Here is a 23546-nt window from a genome sequence, read left to right on the forward strand (position 1 = left end):
TGCTTGTTGGAGGAAGCTCACACATACAACACTGGGTGCTTCACTGCACATCAACAGATGTCAGTTTTCCTACTTTGCATGTTTTCCCCAAACATCATCCCTGGTGTCACCGCCCAGCCCTGGTGTCGTTCTTTCGAGAAGCCGACGCAGAAGGGAGTTGGTGAGCCGTCGCCGAGCCCGACACCACTCACAGCAGATCGTCGCTGAGACTGAGGAGGTTTCAGGTGGTTCCACCTCTCTCCGTTTCACAGATCGACACCTCATCTGGAGACTGGGTGAGCAGACATCTTGTGTGTTGGCGTGTGTGTGTGTGTGCGTGCGTGTGCGTGTTTAGGAAAGACATGGTTAAACTGGAAAGAGTGTGGAAAAGACTTACAAGGACGTTGCCAGGACTGGAGGGCCTGAGATACAGGGGAGAAGTTGGCCAGGCTGGGTCTTTATTCCTTGGAATCTAGGAGAAAGAGGGGTGAAGTTATCGAAATGTTTAAAGTTATGAGAGGCAGAGATTAGGTGGACGGTAACAGTCTTTGCTGCAGCAGAGGGGAGTCCAAAACAAAGGGGCAGAGACTCGGAGGAAAGATTTAAAAGGGACCTGAACTTTTGCACACAGAGGGTGGTGAGTGTATGGAACGAGCTGCCAGAGGAAGTGGGTGAGGCAGGCAGGTACAACAATACATTTAAGAAGCACTTGGATAGGTAGGTGGAGGGGCGGGGCTTGGAGGGATATGGGCCGAACGCAGGAAATTGGGACGAGCTGGGTGGGCACCGTGGTCGGTATGGACTGGTTGGGCTGAAGGGCCTGTGTCTGTGCTGTATTGCTCTGTGACTCTGATGCGTGCGCGTGTTTGTGTGTGTGTGTGTGTGTGTGTGTGTGTGTGTGTGTGTGTGTGAGAGAGAGAGAGTCTGAGAGAGAGAGTATGTGGTGTGTGTGCATCGCATGGGGTAAGGTACAAGGAAATGATCCGTGTTAATTCAATGAAAGGAGATGGAGTCCCCACCCCCCATCTGTGGGGTCCCAGTGAGGGAGAGTTGGAGATCTCCCCCCTGTGTGTGGGGTCCCAGTGAGGGAGGGAGGGAGATCTCCCCCCTGTGTGTGGGGTCCCAGTGAGAGAGGGAGGGAGATCTCTCCCCTGTGTGTGGGGTCCCAGTGAGTGAGTGAGTGATGTTCCTCACCCACCGTGGATGGATTTCCCTTCTATTCCTCAGCTCCTGTCCCAGTTTACAGCCTCCCCCGAGCCCCCAGTGTCTCATTTCTCTCTGGTTTTAATTCCAGGATGTCACCTGGTGAAATGAGGGTTCTGCTGCTGATCCTGGGTTCTCTGAGTGAGTAATATCCAGCAGGGGTAAATGACACGCTGTGCACAGTGAGGGGAAGTAGGTTTCATTTATTGTCTGTGCAGAGGGGCAGTGACAACGTGTGGATTGAGTGCATTGAATCGGGGTAAAAGAATACAAGGGACCACAGGAACATTATCAATCAGACACAGAGATTACAACAGGTGTTGAGGGTCTTGCCAGATGCCAGGGGTGATAAAGCAGCAACAGGGAGGGAGGGAGGTGGAGAGATGGAGAGGTTTCGGCAGAGAATCCAGCCTTTAACGCTGAGGGAGCAGAAGTCAGGGCAGGAGGTGGAGTGATCCCATTCTGGGAGGCCGGAATTGGAGGAGGGTTATTAGTCTGGAGGAGGTGACAGAGGTAGGAAGCGGTGAGGCTCTTGGGATGTGAACACAAGGATGGATGTATTTGAAAGTTGAACAGTGACACAGGGACGGTGGGTGAAGGGGACGTGGGGCAATTGCAGACACAGGCAGCAGAGTGTGTGGAGAGCAGAGGGGGGCTGGCCAGGGGTGGGACGGAGAACCAAGTCTAGAGGTGACAACAGCACGGCTGAGGGTGTGAGTGAGAGAGGGACTGAGGCAGGGACGGAGTCGGTGACGTTACAGAGAGAAGGTCACAATGGGGCAGGGATGTGTCTGGAAGCAGATCAGTGAGTGCAGCAGAGCTGCCAAGGGCTGGTTCAGTCTGAGAAAGGAGCCGGGGAAGGCGGTCTCAGTGCTCATCAACACAGTTTGAGGAGGGATGGAAGGCAGCTCCAGTGATCCCGGTTCAAACCTGACCTCTGGAGCTGTCTGTGTGGAGTTTGCACGTTCTCCCTGTGACCATGTGGTTCCCCCAGGTTCTCCGGTTTCTTCCCACATCCCAAAGACATGCGGGTTGGGAGGTTAATTGTCCGCTGTAAGTTGTCCTCAGTGTGTGGGTGAGGTTAGGTTGTGGGGGGAGTTAACGGGAATGTGGGGAGAATGAAACGGAACAGTGTCGGACTGGTGGAAGTCGTTGTTTGATGCTCAGTGCTGACTCTGTGAGCTGAAGAGCCAGTTCCGTGTGTGTGACTCTGTACTAGGGCTGTGGAAGGGCTGCAGCCTGACTGGTGCCATTCAGACAGGGCTCTTGCAATTCATCTCTTCACCATGGAGTGGACACAGCTTTCATTGTCAGTTCCTGTGAAAGTGTGGGAATGTGCAGCACACTCATTCCTGCATCGTGCCCTCACCTGGGGAGGGGAGAGACGTTTCTTTCTTTAGGATGCATTGTCCTTTGTTCGCACAAACACTCCACGTTGCAACATCCAGTCCTACAGTCTGCCCCACAGCCCAATGGGTGGCATGATGGAGCTGCAGTTGGTGCTGACAGTGCCAGAGATCCAGCTTCCATCCTGACCTCAGTCGGTGTCTGTGTGCAGGATCTGGAACACAGAACAGTGCAGCACAGGAAGTGGCCCTTCGGCCCACAATGGCTGTACCCAACACGATGCCGAATTAGACCAATTCTCCACAGCCTGAACATGGTCCAAGGGATGAAGATGTGCGGGATCCAGGGTGACTGGATCCAGTGCTTCACTGTCTCGAAATGATGTCCTTGTATCTGCCTCCGTCACTGGAGGGGTGAAAGGGGAGCTGGTGTCAGAGAGTGAATCAGCTGTCGGGGTCCATGGAAGTAAGGAGAGGGGCAATGGGACTGAATGGATTGCTCCCCTGGAAGCTGGCATGAAGACGATGGGCCAAAAGGTGGTCTTTGTGGTAACCAGTACCTGGTGGGAGAGTGGTGAAGCTGAGTTCAGAGCGGTGGGGCTGGGTCCAGCGTTTATCTGGGTCACATTGTTCTCGGTCAGAGAGTCAGTGGGAGATTATTGGTGCTCCGGGCTTGGTGACGGTGGAGGTGGGGTGAGGCTGGTCGGGGAAACAAGAGGCTGGGGGACATGAGCTGAACTTCACATTAACACTGAACATCATCCTGTCCCTCAGCCGCAGACTCCGCACTCGGTGATCCGTGTGTAACCTACACCGTCCTGGATCAGCCCTGGAGGAGCACGGATTGTTCCGGCATTGAGTGCACCAGCCAATGGATGGATGATGGAGATCTTATGGTGGGATGGTACAGATTTAACAGGTAACATGAGGGGATAATTCCTGAGGAATTGGAGAATGTGAACAGGAGAACCAGGGGTGTGTGAAGGGGAAATGCAGGGAGACCGGGATCATCAGTCACTACAATGCATGGGGAGTAAATACAGGGGAAGGGGAGATCCCACATTGCAGAAAGAGAGAAAAGGGGAAGGTAGAAGGGGAGAGAGAACAACAGGGGGATTCCTGGGATTGGGGGAATATTGACCAGGGACAGGGTACAGACAGAATGGGCCCAATTCCTGGTCTTTCTCCGGGTGAATAAACTCCCTCAGTTCAGGGGCTGACTCTCTGATTGTTGTTTCAGTTCCGGCGGACGGAAGATTCCCGAGACTGTCGTTCCAGTGAGTCACTGCTCCGGGAGTTACCCAGGCTGGTTAAATGGTACGGTCAGAGTTTACAACAGTGGGGCTCCGTAATTTCTGGGAAGGGTCAGTCTAACACCCAGATCCCTGCAGAGGATCCCACACTCCCTGAGAGGTGCTGGGGTCAGACTGAACTGTGCAACGTTTAGTTGAAATGTTTTGTGTTTAACATTTAAAATGATTTCTATTTTTGTTGCAATTATTTGCATCAACTTTAAATCTGATTTTGAAAATTTGACCGCACATATTGTTGTTAACTTTAACAATTATGGATTTTTTCAGAGCTTTCAAATTCTCTGAATATCCGGTTTTCTGGGTTCACAGCTGAACGGGGTGGGGCTTCAACACCTCTCAGTACACATCACGGGTGGGGCTTCACCACCTGCTGGCACACAACAGGGGCTGTGCGTCACCACCACATCAGGGGCGGGGCTTCACTGCCTGTCAGTGCACATCAGGGGCGGAGCCTGTGTTCCAGTCTGAAGCCCGGGGACCCCCAGGACCTCCCCAGCAGGAGCCGTCCTGAGGGACCAGGTGCTGCTGCGGGGAGTGTGGGGTGGGCAGGGCAAGGGGAGCAGCTCCCCGCTGACTGAGGCCGGACTGGACCCTGGGCTGTGAACCACTGCTATCCAGTGGTCCCGATTCACAGTCCTGCTGTCCTGTGGGACTGGGGACATTTTACAGTGTTTGTAACCCTCATTCCAGGTGCCCATCCCAGTGTGGGAGAGGGGGAGGTGACCAGGACCGTCTGCTTCACTGGGTACAGTTCTACCTGCTACGGGAACCGGGAGATCAGGGTGAAAAACTGCTCTGGTTACTTTGTGTATCAGCTGAAGCCAACATTCTGCTGTAGCAGTGTGTATTGTACAGGTAGGTCACTGTTCCCCAGGGAGACAGGGGTGTGGGGGGGCTGTGGGGGATTTCTGGGACGTCCTGAGACCCCAACACACAGACTGGGCTGAGTTTTCCCGTCACTGCCCTGCCCGTGGTCAGTGACCACCTCGTTGGTATCCAGTCCCCTCGGTCTGAGTGATGCTGCTCAGCCTGACCTGCGATCTTCACCTGCAAGGTGACCTGTGACCCTTCCCAGTCTGACCTGTGACACCCTCCCGAGGACCAATCCATCCCCTCCCACCCAGGACGGACCCGTCCCCTGCCCCCAGAACACCCATGTCACCCATTCACAACCTCCCCATGATACTCCTGTGACCCACCTACACCAGAAGTCATTCCCAGGAACCATTTCACCTCCACAGGGACCTTTGGGATGTGGGAATGAACCGAAGCACTTGGGGAAAGGCACATGGTGACGGAGAGAAGGTGCACACTGCACACTGACAGCACCAGAGGTCAGGATCGAACCCTGGTCACTGGAGCTGGGAGGCAGCAGCACTACCCGCTGTGCAAGTGTGCCTCAGGACCAGTCAGCTGCCCCTGAGCATTGACAGCCCTGGAGGAGCGTGGCCTGAGCCAGGGTCAGCCTGGCTCACGCTGTCCAGGACCAGTGTTGAGGAATTGGTTCCGCACTGTGTCCGTGTGTCTCAACACTTGGAGACGGAGCAGGGAACGACACTGAAATCCCCACACTTAGTCTGGGAAACACTGGTGTCCATGTGAACCTTGGTGCGTTGTACACAGAGAGTGGGGGCTGATGTGGGTGTGGCACTGGGGAGGGGGGGGTGGGTTGAGGGAGAAGCGGGATGGGAGGAGGGAGGTTGGAAGAGGAGTGGGGTGGAGACCAGGGAGGCCGGAGGGGGAGAAGGGAGTGGAGGAGGGAGGCTGAAGCGGGAAACGGGAGTGGAGGAGGGAGGCTGGGGGGGAGAGGGTCAGGGAGGAGGGAGGCAGAGGGACAGGGAGGAAGGAGACGGAAGGAGGAAGGGAGGAGAGGAGGGAGACGGAGGGATCAGTGAGTGTATCAGTGTGACAAGTCAGAGACAGGTGAGTGTGATGGAGAATCGACAGTCGGACACAAGTCGGGAACCCCAGGGAACGAGTGGAGAACCTGGTCCGGGTTTGACCACCACCCCAGCAGGGTCTGCAAGCTCAGGGATCAGTGGTGGGACCATTGAAGGGAACCCTTCTCCCCAGGTTCACTCCCTGAAATTCATCCCGACTCAGACTGAGGGCAGTGACCTGGGGTGACAGAGGTTTGGGAGGGAGAGTTGGTGGAGGGAGAGCGGCTGATGTTGGTTTCTCCACAGACCCAGTCCTCCATTCCCCGAACTCCTGTCCCAGCCTGATGACCTGTTTCCATGTTTCCACTCTCCCGTGTCTCTGTTCCTTTATTCCAGACCCGGAGAATTCCACAAGGAAACAGGCCAAAGGATCAGCAACTGGAGACCCCACCCAGGAACCGTCCTCTGTGCCATCGGGAGACACGTCCTCAGGTACCAGGTCTTGTGTCAGTCTCTCTCCCTGTGTGAGGTGGAACCTCTGGTGGACCCATTCACCTGCTGGACGTGCAGTGCAGTGGGGGGTGAATGTCGGTTCTGTTCTTGTCCCCTCCCTCGGTACCAAACGTCAGCAGTGTCCGAGATCTCTGGAAGGGGTGGTGCCCATTTCCCCAGTGAACAGGGCACGCCTGGGTCTGAGGCTGCTTGACGGGGCTGGGGGAGATGGGTTGTCAGTCAGCACTCGGGGACTGAGGTCTGGGGCTGGGTGGGTGAGGGCAGTTCAGTGGTGGGTGGGTGGGTTTGGAGTGACCTTCAGGCAGGGGACATAACACTGGGTATAAATGATGGGGGGACAGATGGGGGAATAAAACAAGAGGACACAGATCTGGGGTGAGGGGCAGAGATTTAGAGGGGATATGAGGGGGACTATCTTCACCCAGAGAGTGGGGAGTGCCTGGAACACAGTGCCGCAGAGAGGGCAGGGAGCAGAGTCACTGACAACATGTGAGAAGCGGTTTCACTGCCTGTCTCCTGTGTCTCTTCATTTATTCCAGATCGCCAGAATTCCGGAGTTGAAGGACACACAAGGTCATCAACGAGAGAGTCCCCGCAGGCACCACCATCTGCCCCAGTGGGGGACACAACCTCAGGTACCAGGTCTTGTGTCAATCTCTCAGAGGGAGGGGTGGGTGTCAGAGTGAGTGTTCGGGGTGGTAGGGAGATACCTGGGGATGGGGACAGATGTGTGGTGTGGGAGGGGTCCTTGGGGGAGCAGTGACTGTGAACTGGGTGAACATTCCTGAGTTGGTCAGTGACACTCGCAGGGCGTGGGCCCAGAGTCACATCCACACTCCCCACCAGGGACACGGGAGCACAGTCTGCCCTGCCCTACCCACCCTCCCAGTGAACACACACACACAGTCATCCGCAGGAGGACTGCACACCCGTGTTGGCAGATCCTCACTGGCTTCTAACCGGTGTCCTGGTCTTAGCAGTGACTGAGTGTAACGTCAGTGCAGACTCCAGCACAGACAGAGTCTGGGAGAACCGCTGGCTGTTGGTGAGTGAGCCCCACGTGTCTCGGGAGCTGCCTGTGTCTGCTGACCCCCAGGGTGGGGAGGGTGGGTGTCCTGGGGTAGGGGAGGTTCTGGGCTGTGGGGAAATGACTCCACGGGTGTTGGTGTGTGAACCTCTGGGCAGAGGGGTGCAGATGTCCGCCCTCTCCATCTCCCCTCAGTGTCCCAGGGACACTCTCCCTGTCTGTTTCAGATGGAGTCTCCGGGACTGCCCCAGGAAACTGAGCTCAGACTCATTGCAGTGAAGGTGAGAACACTGGCGTCTCCCTCTGCTCAGGGAGGGTGAAGCCCTCCTCCAGGAAGGGTCTGCCACATGAACGTCAGTGCTGACCCTGTCACTGTAGGAGCCCAGTGGGTGTGTACAGAGAATCCCCGTGGCCCCAGTCTCAGCCTTCACCCTCCCACCACTGACAGACACCGTTTGGTTCGTTCGACCTGAGGCTGGGCTGAACCACAGAAACGTGTCTTCTGGCAAAGGGTCTTCAACCTTCAACGTCATGTCCTCTTCCACTGGTGCTGTCTGACTCCCCCCTCCCTCTCTCCCCACTCCCTCTCTCCCCCTCCCCCTCTCCCCCTTTCTCCCCCTCCCATTGTCCCCAGCTCTCCCCACACTCCCCCCTCTCTCACACCCCTCTCTCCCACACCCCTCTCTCCCAATATCTTTGCCCTCCTCTCTCACCCCGTCTCTCTCAACCCATCTCTTGCCTTCTCTCCCTCTCCCGCCTTCTCCCGGTCTTCCCTTCTCTACACCCCTGCCCCCTCCCTCTAACCCCTCCCCCACCGCCATCTCTCTCCCCGCTCCCCATTCTCACCCATCTCTGTCCCCTCCCACTGCCACGAACTCCCCCATTCCCCTTTCTCTCCCCCATCTCTGCCCCATCTTCCACCTCTCTCTCCCCCATTCTCTCCACTTCCCCATCTCAAACCCCACTCTCACACACACCACCCCCTCTCTCTCCCCCTTCTCTCCCCCTTCTCTCTATCCCCTCTCTCTCCCCTCTACGCTCCCTGTCCCTTCCCCCTCTCTCCTCTGCCCCCACCCCCACGCTCTCTCTCCCCTTACTCCCTCCCCCTCCCGCCCTCACCCACTCACCCCATCTCACACTCCCTCACTACCCCCTCGCTCCACTCCCCCTGCCCCTCTCTCCCCTTTCTCTCCCCCACTCCCTCTTCCCCCCTCTCTCCCCCTTCTCTCTCTGCTCTCCCCCCTCGCCCTTATCTCACCTCTCCCCACTCTCATGCCCCTCTCTCTCATGCCCCTCTCAACCCCCTCCCTCACCCCCACCCCTCTCTCCCCCTCTCTCTCACCCCCCTCTCTCTCTCCCCTCTCCCCCTTCTCCCCACTCTCTCCCCCTCCCCTCCATCTCTTTCTCCTCTACACTCTCTCCCCCTCTCTCCCCTCTGTCATCCCACTCTCCCCTGTAATCCCCCAGCTCCCCTCTCCCCCTCTCTGCCCCCTTCCCCCCACTCCCCCTTTCCCCCACCTCCCACCCTCACCCACTCACCCCTCTCTAATACACCCTCAACACCCCCTCTCTTCCCCTCCCTCTCCCCTCTCACACCCCCTCTCACAGCCCCCACCCTTCTCTTCCCCTCTCCCCCTAACTCCACATTCTCTTCCCCTCTCCCCGTCCCCTTCTCTACCTCCCTCCCCCTCAATCCCCCCTCCCTCTCCCTCCTCTCTCCCGCTCTCCACCCCTCCCCACCCCATCTTCCTGCTACCCTCTCTCCCATCTCCCCTCTCCTCCCACTCCCACTCCTTCTCTCCCCTCCCCACACCCCCTCTCCCTCCTGCCTCCCACCCTCACCCCCTCTCTCTCACACACCCTCACATTCCACCTCCTGCCCTCACACCTCTTCCCCCTCTTTCAACCCCTCTCACACCCCACCCCTCTCTCCCGCTCCACCCTCTACCCACATCACTCCCCTGACCACACCCCTGCGCTCTCCACCACTCTGTCCCCTCTCCCCCTTTGCCCTCTCTCCCCTCCCCAGCTCTCCCCTCTCCCCATCCTCCCTTCCTTCCTCTCCCCTTCTTTCCCCTCACCCCCTCCCCAGCTCCCTGCTCAAATCCCTCTCTTTCATACCCTCACCACCCCCTCGCTCCATTCCCTTATACCCCTCTCTCCATCCCCTCCCCCTCACACTGCCCACCCCTCTCTCGCTCTTCCCCCTCACTCCATGCCCTCTCCCCCTTTCGCACACCCCCTCACTCACACACCACCCTCACTCACACACCCCTCCCCTCACACAACCCCCTCACACACTCCCCCCCACACACACCCCTCCCCTCACGCACACACCCCTCCCCTCACAGAACCCCCCACGCACACCCCCCCCACACACAACCCCCCCCACACACACACAACCCCCACACACACCCTTGGGAGGGAGGGACAGGACAGAATTGAAAGGCTTTACAAAAGTTCACCTGTACATCCACTGCTCTGCCCTCATCAGTGTACTTAGTTACCTCTGCACAAACTTCTATCAAATTATTGGGACAGCATTCCCCACGGACAAATCCATGCTGACTCTCTCTCATCATTCCCTGCCTTTCCAAGTGTAAATAAATCCTGACCCTTTGAATGTTTTCCAATAGTTTCCCGAGGAGTGATGTGAGACTCACCGGCCTATAGTTATCTGGCTCGTCTCGGTTGCCCTTCTTTAACAAAGGAAGCACATTTGCTGTGTGTCAGTCTTCTGGCCCCTTCCCCGTGCTTAACAAGATGCAGACGTCTCTGTCAGGGCCCAGCTCTCTCCCCCTTTGCCTCTCATAGCTGCCTAGGACATGGAAGTAAGGAGAGGGGCAATGGGACTGGTGGGATTGTGGATGTATTTGAAAGGACGGTGGGTGAAGGGGACGTGGGGCAGTTGCAGACACAGGCAGCAGAGTGTGTGGAGAGCAGAGGGAGGCTGGTCAGGAGTGGGACGGAGAACCAAGTCTAGAGGTGACAACAGCACGGCTGAGGGTGTGAGTGAGAGAGGGACTGAGGCAGGGACGGAGTCGGTGACGTTACAGAGGGAAGGTCACAATGGGGCAGAGATGTGTCTGGAAGCACATCAGTGAGTACAGCAGAGCTGCCAAGGGCTGGTTCAGTCTGAGAGAGGAGCCAGGGGAAGGTGGTCTCAGTGCTCATGGACACAGTTTGAGGAGGGATGGAAGGCAGCTCCAGTGATCCCGGTTCAAACCTGACCTCTGGAGCTGTCTGTGTGGAGTTTGCACGTTCTCCCTGTGACCATGTGGTTCCCCCAGGTTCTCCGGTTTCCTCCCACATCCCAAAGACATGCGGGTTGGGAGGTTAATTGTCTGCTGTAAGTTGTCCTCAGTGTGTGGGTGAGGTTAGGTTGTGGGGGGAGTTAACGGGAATGTGGGGAGAATGAAACGGAACAGTGTTGGACTGGTGGAAGTGGTTGTTTGATGCTCAGTGCTGACTCTGTGAGCTGAAGGGCCAGTTCCGTGTGTGTGACTCTGTATAACGGCTGTGGAAGGGCTGCGGCCCGACTGGTGCCATTCAGACAGGGCTCTTGCAATTCATCTCTTCACCATGGAGTGGACACAGCTTTCATTGTCAGTGCCTGTGAAAGTGTGGGAATGTGCAGCACACTCATTCCTGCATCGTGCCCTCACCTGGGGAGGGGAGTGAGATTTCTTTCTTTAGGATGCATTCTCCTTTGTTCGCACAAACACTCCACGTTGCACATTCAGTCTACAGTCTGCCCCACAGCCCAATGGGTGGCGTGATGGAGCTGCAGTTGGTGCTGACAGTCCCAGAGATCCGGTTTCCATCCTGACCTCAGTCGGTGTCTGTGTGCAGGTCCCTGTGGGTTTCAGGAGTTGGTCACCTGCCCCCTCAGACCTGCTGCACCACTCAATGTGATCATGGCTAGTCTGGGCCACTTCCCCATCGCCCTCAGTTCCCCAACATAGAACAGTGCAGCAGAGGACCTGGCCCTTTGGCCCACCGTGTCTGTGCCCACCATGAGGCCAATTTAAACTGCAAATCTGCCTGCACATGATCTGTGTCCCTCCACTCCCTGCCTGTTCATGTGTCTGTGGAAATGCCCCTTAAACACCAGCATCGTATCTGCTGCCACCACTTCCCTGCAGCATGTTCCAGGCCCCCACCACTGTATACAAAACCTGCCCCGCACGTCTCCTGCAGACGTTCCCCCTCTCACCTTCAAGCAATGCCCTCCAGTATTTGACATTCCCACCCTGGGAAAAAGACTCTGAGCACCGACCCGATCTCTGCCTCACATAATGTTCGATCCCTCTGTCACGTCACTTCTCAGCTTCCTTCGCTCCAGGGAAAACAGACCCAGCCTGTCGCGTCTCTCCTTGTAACTCAAGCCCTCGGGTCCCGGCAATGTCCTTGTGAACCTTTTCTGCACCCTATCCCAACATCGACCCTCTCGTTCTCCCTCAGGGGCTTGTGTGTTCCAAAAGGATCATGTCTCAGTCTCCTCAGTCCCAGACTGGAGACCCCGTCTCTTCAGCCACCTGTGATGAGACAACCCTCTCCTCCCAGGACGGAGCCAAGGGAAGGTCTCCTGGACTGCCGGGACATCCTTGGTTCAATGAGGGCAGCAGACCTGTCCTCAGCGCTCCGGTGTGAGCTCAGCAGCACCCGGACAGTTGGAGCAACACTTCCCGACTTCTCCACTCCAACCCCTGGAGCTCTGGTTCCTCCCACATCCCAACTGTGTGCCGATGGGTTCACGGTAAATTACCCCTGGTGGGGGTAAGTGGCACAAGAACCAAGGGGCAGTGGATGGGCGTGTGAGAGAGAGAATAGTTGCAAGGCTAAAGGAGGAAGGAAGGAGATGGGCAATGGGACTGATGAGAACCCTCCCCTGGGGGGTATCATGGACCCGATGGGTGAAGGGCCTCCTCCTGTGGTGCAGTGAGTCGATGTAAGACTGAAATGATGCATCTGGTCCCAATATTTGTGATGTGAGCCCACAGCGGGAGCACAGAGAGCTGGTGTGGTCCTCAGGTCAGGGGGAAGGGAGATGCAGGAATCTGAAGCCCAGCAAGTGCAAGAAAACTCCGGTAATCTGCCTCCCATTATTTGGGAATCCTGATGGTGCAGTGTCCGGCTCACTGGATGGTGATTCCTGGGGTCCCTTTCATCCCAGCTCCCACTCTCCCTGTCACTCCCCGGGGTCCCAATTCCCTCTCTCCCTCACTCCCTGGGGTCCCCATTCCCAATCCCCTCACTCACTGGAGTCCCAGATCCCACCCTCCCTCCATGGGATTCCAGTTCCCACTCTCCCTCGTTCCCCGGGGTCCCAGTTCCCAATCCCCTCACTCACTGGGGTTCCATTTCTCTCCCCCATTGTCACTCCTCAGGGTCCCAGTTCCCACTCACCCTGTCACCCTGTTCCCACTCCCAGTTCCCATCACCCTGTCTCCCAGTTCCCATCACCCTGTCTCCCAGTTCTCCCAGTTCCCAATCACCGTCTCCCAGTTCCCACTCACCCTGTCTCCCTGTTCTCCCAGTTCCCAATCACCCTGTCTCCCAGTTCCCATCACCCTGTCTCCCTGTTCTCCCAGTTCCCAATCACCCTGTCTCCCAGTTCTCCCAGTTCCCACTCACCCTGTCTCCCTGTTCTCCCAGTTCCCAATCACCCTGTCTCCCAGTTCCCAATCACCCTGTCTCCCTGTTCTCCCAGTTCCCAATCACCCTGTCTCCCAGTTCCCAATCACCGTCTCCCAGTTCTCCCAGTTCCCACTCACCGTCTCCCAGTTCTTCCAGTTCCCACTCAGCCTGTCTCCCAGTTCTCCCAGTTCCCAATCACCCTGTCTCCCAGTTCCCACTCACCCTGTCTCCCAGTTCTCCCAGTTCCCAATCACCCTGTCTCCCAGTTCCCATCACCCTGTCTCCGTTCTCCCAGTTCCCATCACCCTGTCTCCCAGTTCCCACTCACCCTGTCTCCCAGTTCCCACTCACCCTGTCTCCCAGTTCTCCCAGTTCCCACTCACCCTGTCTCCCAGTTCCCACTCACCCTGTCTCCCAGTTCCCAATCACCCTGTCTCCCAGTTCTCCCAGTTCCCAATCACCCTGTCTCCCAGTTCCCACTCACCCTGTCTCCCAGTTCTCCCAGTTCCCATCACCCTGTCTCCCAGTTCTCCCAGTTCCCTCTCACCCTGTCTCCCAGTTCCCACTCACCCTGTCTCCCAGTTCTCCCAGTTCCCACTCACCCTGTCTCCCAGTTCTCCCAGTTCCCAATCACCCTGTCTCCCAGTTCCCACTCACCCTGTCTCCCAGTTCCCACTCACCCTGTCTCCCAGTTCTCCCAGTTCCCACTCACCCTGTCTCCCAGTTCTCCCAGTTCCCACTCACCCTGTCTCCCAGTTCTCCCAGTTCCCAATCACCCTGTCTCCCAGTTCCCACTCACCCTGTCTCCCAGTTCCCACTCACCCTGTCTCCCAGTTCTCCCAGTTCCCACTCACCCTGTCTCCCAGTTCCCACTCACCCTGTCTCCCAGTTCCCAATCACCCTGTCTCCCAGTTCCCACTCACCCTGTCTCCCAGTTCCCACTCACCCTGTCTCCCAGTTCTCCCAGTTCCCACTCACCCTGTCTCCCAGTTCCCATCACCCTGTCTCCCAGTTCTCCCAGTTCCCTCTCACCCTGTCTCCCAGTTCCCACTCACCCTGTCTCCCAGTTCTCCCAGTTCCCACTCACCCTGTCTCCCAGTTCTCCCAGTTCCCAATCACCCTGTCTCCCAGTTCCCACTCACCCTGTCTCCCAGTTCCCACTCACCCTGTCTCCCAGTTCTCCCAGTTCCCACTCACCCTGTCTCCCAGTTCTCCCAGTTCCCACTCACCCTGTCTCCCAGTTCTCCCAGTTCCCAATCACCCTGTCTCCCAGTTCCCACTCACCCTGTCTCCCAGTTCCCACTCACCCTGTCTCCCAGTTCTCCCAGTTCCCACTCACCCTGTCTCCCAGTTCCCACTCACCCTGTCTCCCAGTTCCCAATCACCCTGTCTCCCAGTTCCCAATCACCCTGTCTCCCAGTTCCCACTCACCCTGTCTCCCAGTTCTCCCAGTTCCCACTCACCCTGTCTCCCAGTTCCCACTCACCCTGTCTCCCAGTTCTCCCAGTTCCCAATCACCTTGTTCTCCCAGTTCCCAATCACCTTGGCAATTCCCACACCCTCATTTCCCGGGGTCCCAGATCCCACTCTCCCTCACTCCCCAGGATCCCACTTGCCACTCTCCCTCACTCCCCACTGTCCACGCTCCCACTCTCCCTCAACACCCCGGGATCCCAGTTCCCCCTCTCCCTATCACTCCCCAGGGTCCCAGTTCCATCTCTCCCCTCACTCCCCAGGGACCTCGTCTCCACTCTCCCTCACTCCCAGGGGTCGCAATTCCCACTCCCCAGGGTCCCAGTTCCCACTCACCCTGTCACTCCCCAGGGTCCCAGTTCCCACTCTCCCTCACTCCCCAGGGTCCCAGTTCCCACTCACCCTGTCACTCCCCAGGGTCCCAGTTCCCACTCACCCTGTCACTCCCCAGGGTCCCAGTTCCCACTCTCCCTCACTCCCCAGGGTCCCAGTTCCCACTCTGCCTGTCACTCCCCAGGGTCCCAGTTCCCACTCTCCCTCACTCCCCAGGGTCCCAGTTCCCACTCACCCTGTCACTCCCCAGGGTCCCAGTTCCCACTCTCCCTCACTCCCCAGGGTCCCAGTTCCCTCTCTGCCTGTCACTCCCCAGGGACCCAGTTCCCACTCTCCCTCACTCCCCAGGGTCCCAGTTCCCACTCACCCTGTCACTCCCCAGGGTCCCAGTTCCCACTCACCCTGTCACTCCCCAGGGTCCCAGTTCCCATTTTCTTATTTTTGAATCTTCTGTGTGACATCTGTATAAAAGTGAATTAAATGTGAGTGTTCCGTGGGGACTGAGATACCCCGCGACATCTCCCACTGACCACGGACAGTCCCTCACCATCTACAGTCAGTGTTCCGTGGGGACTGAGATACCCCGTGACATCTCCCACTGTCCATCACTCTGACATTTGACCTCCCAAAGTGCAACACCTCATTGCAGGCAGATCCAGATTAAGGCACAGGGGGGTCACAGGGACTTGGTCAATTGGATTCACAGTTGGCTTGGCCATAGGAGACAGAGGCCGTGGCGGAGAGGTGTCATCCTGACTGGATCAGTGGTGTTCCACAGGGATCAGTGCTGTTCCACAGGGATCAGTGCTGGGACCTCTGTGGTGAATGAAATGTACAAATGGTTTGATGAAAATGTTGTTGGGCTGATTAGTGAGTTTGCAGATGACACAAAAGTTGGCAGAGTTGTGGATGGTGAAGGAGGTTGAGAAAGGATTCAGCAGGATACAGATCAGTTGGGAATGTGGGCGCAGAAAAGGCAGATGGAATTTAATCACTTGTCCCGATTTCCAAACGTCAGTAAACCCTGTCCCAAAGGATCTTCTCCAATAATTTCCCCACCTCTGATGTAAAACTCGGTGCCTATAATTTGCTGGATTATCCCTGTTGTCTTCCTTTAACAAAGGAGAAACGTTGGCTGAAGAGGAGACAAGGATCTTTGTCAAAGCCCTAACAATCTCCTCTCTCGATCACCTGGGATAGATCCCATCAGTCCCTGGGGAATTATTCACCTGAATGTACATAAAGAGCTCCAACACCTCCTCCTCCTTGACATCCACATGCGGATGAACTGAACAAGTATTTTGCATCAGTCTTCACTGTGGAAGACACCAGCAACACGCCAGAAATTCGAGAGAGTCAGGGGACAGAAGTGAGTGTCATCGCTATTACTTAGGAGAAGGTGCTTGGGAAGCTGAAAGGTCTGAAAGTAGATAAGTCACCCGGACTGGATGGACTACACCCCAGGGTTCTGAAAGAGGCAGCTGAAGAGATTCTGGAGGCATGAGTAGCGATCGTTCAAGAATCACTGGAGTCAGGGATGGTTCCAGAGAACTGGAAAATTGCAAATGTCACGCTACTCTTTAAGAAGGGAGGGAGGCAAAAGGCAGGAGTTTAGAGGCCAGTCAGCCTGACTTCAGTGGTTGGTAAGATGTCAGATTCCATTATTAAGGATGAGGTTTCAGGGTACTTGGAAGCACATGATAAAATAGGCCAAAGTCAGCATGGTTTCCTCAAGGGGAGATCTTGCCTGACAAATCTGTTGGAATTCTTTGAGGAAGTAACAGGCAGGATAGACAAAGGAGAGTCAGTGGATGTTGTATACTTGGATTTTCCAAAGGCCTTTGAGAAGATGCCACACATGAAGCTGCTGAACAAGATAGGAGCCCGTGGTATTACAGGAAAGGTACCAGTGTGGATGGAAGATCGGCTGACTGGCAGAAAGCAAAGAGTGGGAATAAATGGGGCTGTTTCTGCTTAGCTGCCGGTGACCAGTGGTGTTCCACTGGGGTTGGTGTTGGGTCTGCTACTTTTCACGTTATATGTTAATGATCTGGATGATGGAATTGATGGCTTTGTGGCCAAGTTTGCAGATGATACAAGGACAGGTGGAGGGGCAGGTAGTGTTGAGGAAGCAGGGAGTCTGCAGAAGGACTTGGACAGGTTAGGAGAATGGACAAAGAAGTGGCAGATGGAATACAGCGCAGGGAAGTGAATGGTCATGCACTTTGGTGGAAGGAATAAAGGTGGAAACTATTTTCTAAACAGGGAGCAAATTCAGAAATCAGAGGTGCAAATGGACTTGAGAGTCCCAGTGCAGGATTCCCTAAAGGTTAACTTGCAGGCTGAGTCAGCAGTAAGGAAGGCAAATGCAATGTCAGCATTCATTTCAAGAGGACTAGAATATAAAAGCAAGGATGTAATGCTGAGGCTTTACAAGACGTTGGTCAGACCACATTTGGAGTATTGTGAGCAGTTTTGGGCCCCATATCTAAGGAAGGATGTGCGGGTGTTGGAGAGGGTGCAGAGGAGGTTTACAAGAATGATCCTGGGAATGAAAGGGTTAATGTATGAGGAGTGTTTGCTGGCTCTGGGCCTGTCCTCGCTGGAGGTTAGGAGGATGAGGGGGGATCTCACTGAAAGGCCTGGATAGAGTGGACGTGCAGAGGATGCCTCCAGTACTGGGAGAGTCCAGGACCAGAGGGCACAGCCTCAGAAGCGAAGGACGTCCCTTTAGAACAGAGATGAGGAGAAATTTCATCAGCCAGAGGGGGGTGAATCTGTGGAATTCATTGCCACAGACGGCTGTGGAGGCCAAGTCATTGGGGATATTTAAAGCGCAGGTTGACAGGTCAGTAAGGGTTGATCAGTAAGGGTGTCAAAGGTTACGGGGAGAAGGCAGGAGAATGGGGTTGAGAGTGAAAAATAAATCAGCCATGATTGAATGACAGAACAGACTCGATGGGCTGAATGGCCTATTTCTGCTGCTGTGTCTTATGGTCTCCTGTTGTTCTCGGTCAGAGAGTCGATGGGAGATTATTGGTGCTCCGGGCTTGGTGACAGTGGAGGTGGGGTGAGGCTGGTCGGGGGAACAAGAGGCTGGGGGACATGAGCTGAACTTCACATTAACACTGAACATCATTCTGTCCCTCAGCCGCAGACTCCGCACTCGGTGATCCGTGTGTAACCCACACCGTCCTGGATCAGCCCTGGAGGAGCACAGATTGTTCCAACAACGAGTGCATCCACGGATGGTGGTCTGACAGCAATCTTGCAGAGATTTTACAGGTACAGATTTTACAGGTAACGTGAGGGGATAATTCCTGAGGAATTGGAGAATGTGAACAGGAGAACAAGGGGTGTGTGTTGTGTGAAAAAGGTTCTTTTGGGATCTTAAAGGTGGAGGACTCTGGACCCAGGCTTTGGATCTTAAAAGTAGTTTAATTGCAAAGGCAAACGTGGGAACAGAATGAATGGGAATGGAATGACCACACACACATACACACAGGAGACCGCGAACGTGAGGGGGAATCGCAACAAGGTTGAGATATACACACACACGCACAATAGACAAGGTACAGCTTATCAAGGGATAAACACTTCAAGGCCTAAATACCTTCACCCAAACAAGCATTGGCCCTAACACTCCCTGGATTCTGACGACGACGCTCCCAAACCACGTGGTGATGCACACTCTTACCAGTGGTCTCTGCAGCGTTGTCTCACTATTCCTGGGGCAGTCAAAAGAGGAAGGGCCAGGAATGTGCAGCACCCTTTATAGTGCTGGAAGGCTGGGCAGAGCCCAGCCAGGTAATTTAGACAGGCCAATGGCTTGGGGGCCAAGGACAAAGGTGTTTACCAAGGCCAATGGTCAGGCAGGGCCAGGAACTAAGGTGCTCTCCAAGGCCAATCCCTATGCCCACACATGATGGGTGTGGTGGGGGTCAAACCTTGATTGACAGTGGTGTCACTTCCAATACGATAAGCAATGCTGTCCTCCGACCAGAGGGGTCAGTATTGTCACTGTCACGTGACAGCCATGTGCTTGGTAAACGCAGGGAGACCAGTATCATCAGTCTCTACAATGCATGGGGAGTAAATACAGGGAAAGGGGAGATCCCGCATTGTAGAGAGAGAGAGAAAAGGGGAAGGTAGAAGAGGAGAGAGAACAACAGGGGCATTCCCGAGATTGGGGGAATATTGACCAGGGACAGGGTGCGGACAGAATGGGCCCAATTCCCGGTCTTTCTCCGTGTGAATAAACTCCCTCAGTGCAGGGGCCGACTCTCTGATTGTTGTTCCAGTTCCGGCGGACGGAAGATTCCCGAGACTGTCGTTCCAGTGAATCACTGCTCCGGGGAGAGACCAGGCTGGTTAAACGATAGGGTCAGAGTTTACAACAGTGGGGCTCAGTTATTTCTGGCAAGGGTCAGTCTGACCACCCAGATCCCTTCAGAGGAACGCAAACTCCCTGAGAGGTGTCCCCACACTCACTCAGACTGTGCTCCGGCCCTGGATCCTCATGGAGTCGGGCGGAGCACTGGTTCCTGGAGTTTGCTGGGAGTTGGGCTGTGGATCTACTCGCTGGCCCCGCTCCACATTAGACCCGGCACAGTTTCAGGAGCTCCACTCATTTCAGTGGTGGAGAGGGTCCCAGGGAGCTGGTCATGTCTCAGGGCCCCCACAGTTCATCAGTTGGTGGCAGAGGTTCAATAGACCCAATATTTAGCTCAGAGTCGTTGACTAATGCAGCATTGGAACAGGCCCTTCGGCCCACCCCGTCCGTGCACACCAGGATGTCCAGTTAGTCCCGTTTCCCCATGTTTGGTCCATCTCGCTCTAACCCTTCCATCCCCACGTACTGACAGCGCCTGAGGCTTGTGTCCTTTGCTGGATTCGGTGTCAAAGTGGGAGGGCACTTTGGGGAGAGTGACCATAACTCCTCGACCTTTACCCTTGCCTTGGAGAGGGAGAGGAGCAGACAATATGGGAAAGTATTTAATTGTGGAGGGGGAATTCTGATGCGATTAGGCAGGAACTTGGGAGTGTAAATTGGGAGCAGATGTTCTTGGGGAAGTGCACAAGAGAAATGTGGAGGATGTTTGGGGAGTACGTGCATGGGGTTCTGGAGAGGTTTGTCCCATTGAGGCAGGGTTGGGATGAAAGAAAGAAGCTCACCTAAGGGTTTAGAGAACAAAAACAAGGACCCAGCCCTGGAGAGCTACAAGGTAGCCAGGAGGGAGCTTAAGAATGGATTTAGGAGAGCTAGAAGGGGGCATGAGAAGGCCTTGGTGAGTAGGATCAAGGAACACCCCAAGGTATTCAATACGTATGTGAAGAATAGGAGGATGACGAGAGTGAGGGTAGGACTGATCAGGGATAAAAGAGGAAACATGGGCCTGGAGTCGGAAGTGGTCGGGGAGGCCCTTAATGAATACTTTGCTTCAGTATTCACCAGTGAGAGAGACCTTGACGTTTGTGAGGATGGCGTACAACAGGCTGATACGCCAGGGCATGTCAACATTAGGAAAGAGAATGTGCTGGAACTTCTGAAAAACATTGGGACAGATAAGTCACCGGGGCCAGATGGGATATATCCAAGATTTTTACGGGAAGTGAGGGAAGAGATTGCTGCGCCTTTGGCGATGATCTTTGCATCATCACTGGCCACAGGAGTAGTGCCAGATGATCGGAGGGTGGCCAAAATTTTGTTCGTTTGTTCAAGAAAGGGAGTAGGGAGAACCCCGGGAATTACAGACCAGTGAGTCTTACTGCAGTGGTGGGCAAATTACTGGAGAAGATTCTTAGAGACAGGAGTTATGGGCATTTGGAGAAGCATGGGCTGATTAGGGACAGTCCGCATGGCTTTGGAAGGGGCAGGTTGTACCTCACGAACCTGATTGAATTCTTTGAGGATGTGACAAAGCTCATTGATGAAGGTAGAGCAGTGGATGTGGTGCATGTGGATTTCAGTAAGGCACGTGATAAGGTTGTCACCGATCTCAAAAGCAGAGGTATCCGGACACAGTCTTTGGATATTAAAATGAATTTATTAACAAAGACAAACACGGGAACACAATGACAGGAACAGATACACACTCACACACACACACACTCGGGTAATCACGAAACATGAGGGGAGTCGCAACAGGGGTGAAGTGTACACACACGAACACACACACACACAGTAAACTTGTTACAAATGGTCAGGGAAAAACATAATACGGTGCCTGAGCCCCTCCCTGCCTCTGGGAGGAGCAATGGCTCGACGCCACTGGGAATCTACTTAAAAATGCCCCTAAGTCCCTGTGGATGTGCACACTCTTACCAGTGGTCCCTTGACGTGGTTTCAGCCCCGGCAGCAATCAAAAGAGGAAGAACCACACACATGTGGCATCCTTTATTGTGCTGGAGAGCTGGGTGGAGCTCGCTCAGGTAATTCAAGATGGCCAATGGGTCGTGGCCAGGTATGAGAGGTGTGCACAGGGACCAGTGGTCAGAGTGTGCTGCTGAATGGCTCGGTGGGGCTAGACCCTGATTGACAGTGGTGTCACTTTCGACAAGTACTCAGTGGTGTCACATGACAGCCATGACCTTTCACATTACAAAGGTTCCTCATGGAAGGCTCATTCAGAAAGTCAGGAGGCATGGGATCCAGGGAAACTTGGCTGTGTGGATTCAGAATTAGCTCATCCATAGAAGACAGAGGGGGATTGTAGACGGAGCGTTTTCTGACTGGAGGTCGGTGACCAGTGGTGTTCCGCAGGGATCTGTTCTGGGACCCCTGCTCTTTGTGATTTTTATAAATGACTTGGATGAAGATGTGGAAGGGTGGGTTAGTAAGTTTGCGGATGACACGAAGGTTGGTGGTGTTGTGGATAATGTGGAAGGTTGCTGTAGGTTACAGTGGGACATTGATGGGATGCAGAGCTGGGCTGAGAAGTGGCAGATGGAGTTCAACCCGGACTTCTGGAGGTGAAGGGCACACAGGGTCATCAACGAGAGAGTCACCCCAGGGACTACCCTCTGCCCCAGCGGGGGAGACACCCTCAGGTACCAGGTCTTGTGTCTTGTGACCCCCAGTCAGAGTTGGTGCCCAGTGTCCCCCTGTGTGGTCCACCCTCCGTATTGAGGGGTAGACCAGGTCCCAGTGTTGGGGAAACCTCCCCAAACCTGTCATGTTTCTTGTGGGGGTCTCACAGCCCCTCCCTCACTGTCTGAGGGTCTGTACATCTCCCCCTCCCTCGGTCTGCCTCCACCCTGACTCTGAGGGTCTGTACATCTCCCCCTCCCTGGGTCCACCCTCACCCTGACCCTGATGCAGAGATGGGAGGGGAGCTGAGGGAAGGGAGGTGGGGGAGCCGGTGGAGGGGACGTGGGGAGGACCAAGGGTGGGAAGAGAGAGGAGGGTGGAGACGAGGGAGGATAGTCAGGTGGGGGAAGAGAGGCGATGGGGTGGAGGGAGGTGAACGGAGGGGAAGGGAGTGGGAGGAAGGAGGCTGGAGGAGAAGGGAGGAGGAAGGATGGAGGGGAGGAGGGAGAGCGGGGACATTGGACGAGTAGGAGGGAGGGCTTAGGACAGAGTGAGGAGGCGGGGTGGGGGGAGGGCAGGAGGCTTTTGTGGGGGGTGGATGATGGATGGGGAGAGGAGGTGGGTGGGTAAGGGAGTTGAGGCCGAGTGGATGGGAGGGTCGCGGAGGGGAGAGAGGAGGAGGGAGGCCAGTGTTGGACCAGGGAGGTGAGAGGTGGAGGGAGGAGGGGAGGAGGGAGTGTGCGTAGGGAGTGTTGATGACTAGGAGCGAGGGAGGGGACAAGGGTGATTGGGGAGGAGGGAGAGTGGGTAAGGAGAGCAGATGTGGAGGGGGGGAGGCGGAGTGGGGCGGGGAGCAGGGTGACGGGACAGGGAGATGGAGGAGTTGAGTGGGGGAGGGAGGCTGAAGGGGCGAGGGGTGAGGGGAGGAGGGAGTCAGAGGGGAGGTGAGGAGGGAGACGGAGGAGGGGGGTGGAGGAGCAGAGGAGAGGGTAGGAGGGAGTTCGAGAGGAGAAGGGAGACAAGGGGAGGGGAAGAGAGGAAGGAGACAAAGGGCAGAGGGGAGTGGAGGGAGATGGATGGGGAGTGGAGGAGGGAGGCTGGAAGGTGAGGAGAGGAGGGAGGTTGGACGGGAGAGGGGAGGGGAAGAAGGAAACTGAGGGGAGAAGGGAGGAGGGGAGGGAGATGGAGGGATCCAGTGAGTGTATCAGGGTGACACGTCAGAGACCGGTGAGTGTGATGGAGAATCGACAGTCGGACACGTTGGGAACCCCAGGGAACGAGTGGAGAACCTAGTCCGGGTTTGACCACCACCCCAGCAGGGTCTGCAAGCTCAGGGATCAGTGGTGGGACCATTGAAGGGAACCCTGCTCCCCAGGGTCACTCCCTGAAATCCGTCCTGACTCAAACTGAGGGCAGTGACCTGGGGTGACAGAGGTTTGGGAGGGAGAGTTGGTGGAGGGAGAGCGGCTGATGTTGGTTTCTCCACAGACCCAGTCCTCCATTCCCTGAACTCCTGTCCCAGCCTGTTGACCTTTTTACGTGTTTCCACTCTCCCGTGTCTCTGTTCCTTTATTCCAGACCCGGAGAATTCCACAAGGGAAGAGGCCAAAGGATCAGCAACTGGAGACCCCACCCAGGAACCGTCCTCTGTCCCATCGGGAGACACGTCCTCAGGTACCAGGTCTTGTGTCAGTCTCTCTCCCTGTGTGAGGTGGAACCTCTGGTGGACCCATTCACCTGCTGGACGTGCAGTGCAGTGGGGGGTGGATGTCAGTTCCGTTGCTCCCCCCTCCCTCGGTACCAAACGTC

At 55.7% G+C, this 23546-nt stretch overlaps 1 protein-coding gene across 5 annotated transcripts in view; it reads left to right on the forward strand.

The window, feature by feature from the left end:
• The window catches only part of LOC127580612 (uncharacterized), an 89362-nt gene that overhangs the window by 48684 nt on the left and 17132 nt on the right, over positions 1-23546 (forward strand). For 3 of the 5 annotated variants that reach the window (XM_052034233.1, XM_052034237.1, XM_052034235.1), the window contains 8 exons: positions 1274-1323; positions 3303-3447; positions 3769-3845; positions 4532-4696; positions 6118-6213; positions 6774-6869; positions 17859-17992; positions 23316-23411. In XM_052034233.1, coding sequence (XP_051890193.1) covers positions 1275-1323; positions 3303-3447; positions 3769-3845; positions 4532-4696; positions 6118-6213; positions 6774-6869; positions 17859-17992; positions 23316-23411 — 858 coding nt within the window. In that variant the 5' untranslated portion in view covers position 1274. Of the gene's footprint in view, positions 1-28; positions 276-1273; positions 1324-3302; positions 3448-3768; positions 3846-4531; positions 4697-6117; positions 6214-6773; positions 6870-17858; positions 17993-23315; positions 23412-23546 lie in introns of those variants that run through there. The other 2 variants (XM_052034234.1, XM_052034238.1) reach the window with 2 other exon arrangements.

The sequence above is a fragment of the Pristis pectinata genome, chromosome 19, assembly GCF_009764475.1.
Source record: "Pristis pectinata isolate sPriPec2 chromosome 19, sPriPec2.1.pri, whole genome shotgun sequence".
Lineage (NCBI taxonomy): Eukaryota > Metazoa > Chordata > Chondrichthyes > Rhinopristiformes > Pristidae > Pristis > Pristis pectinata.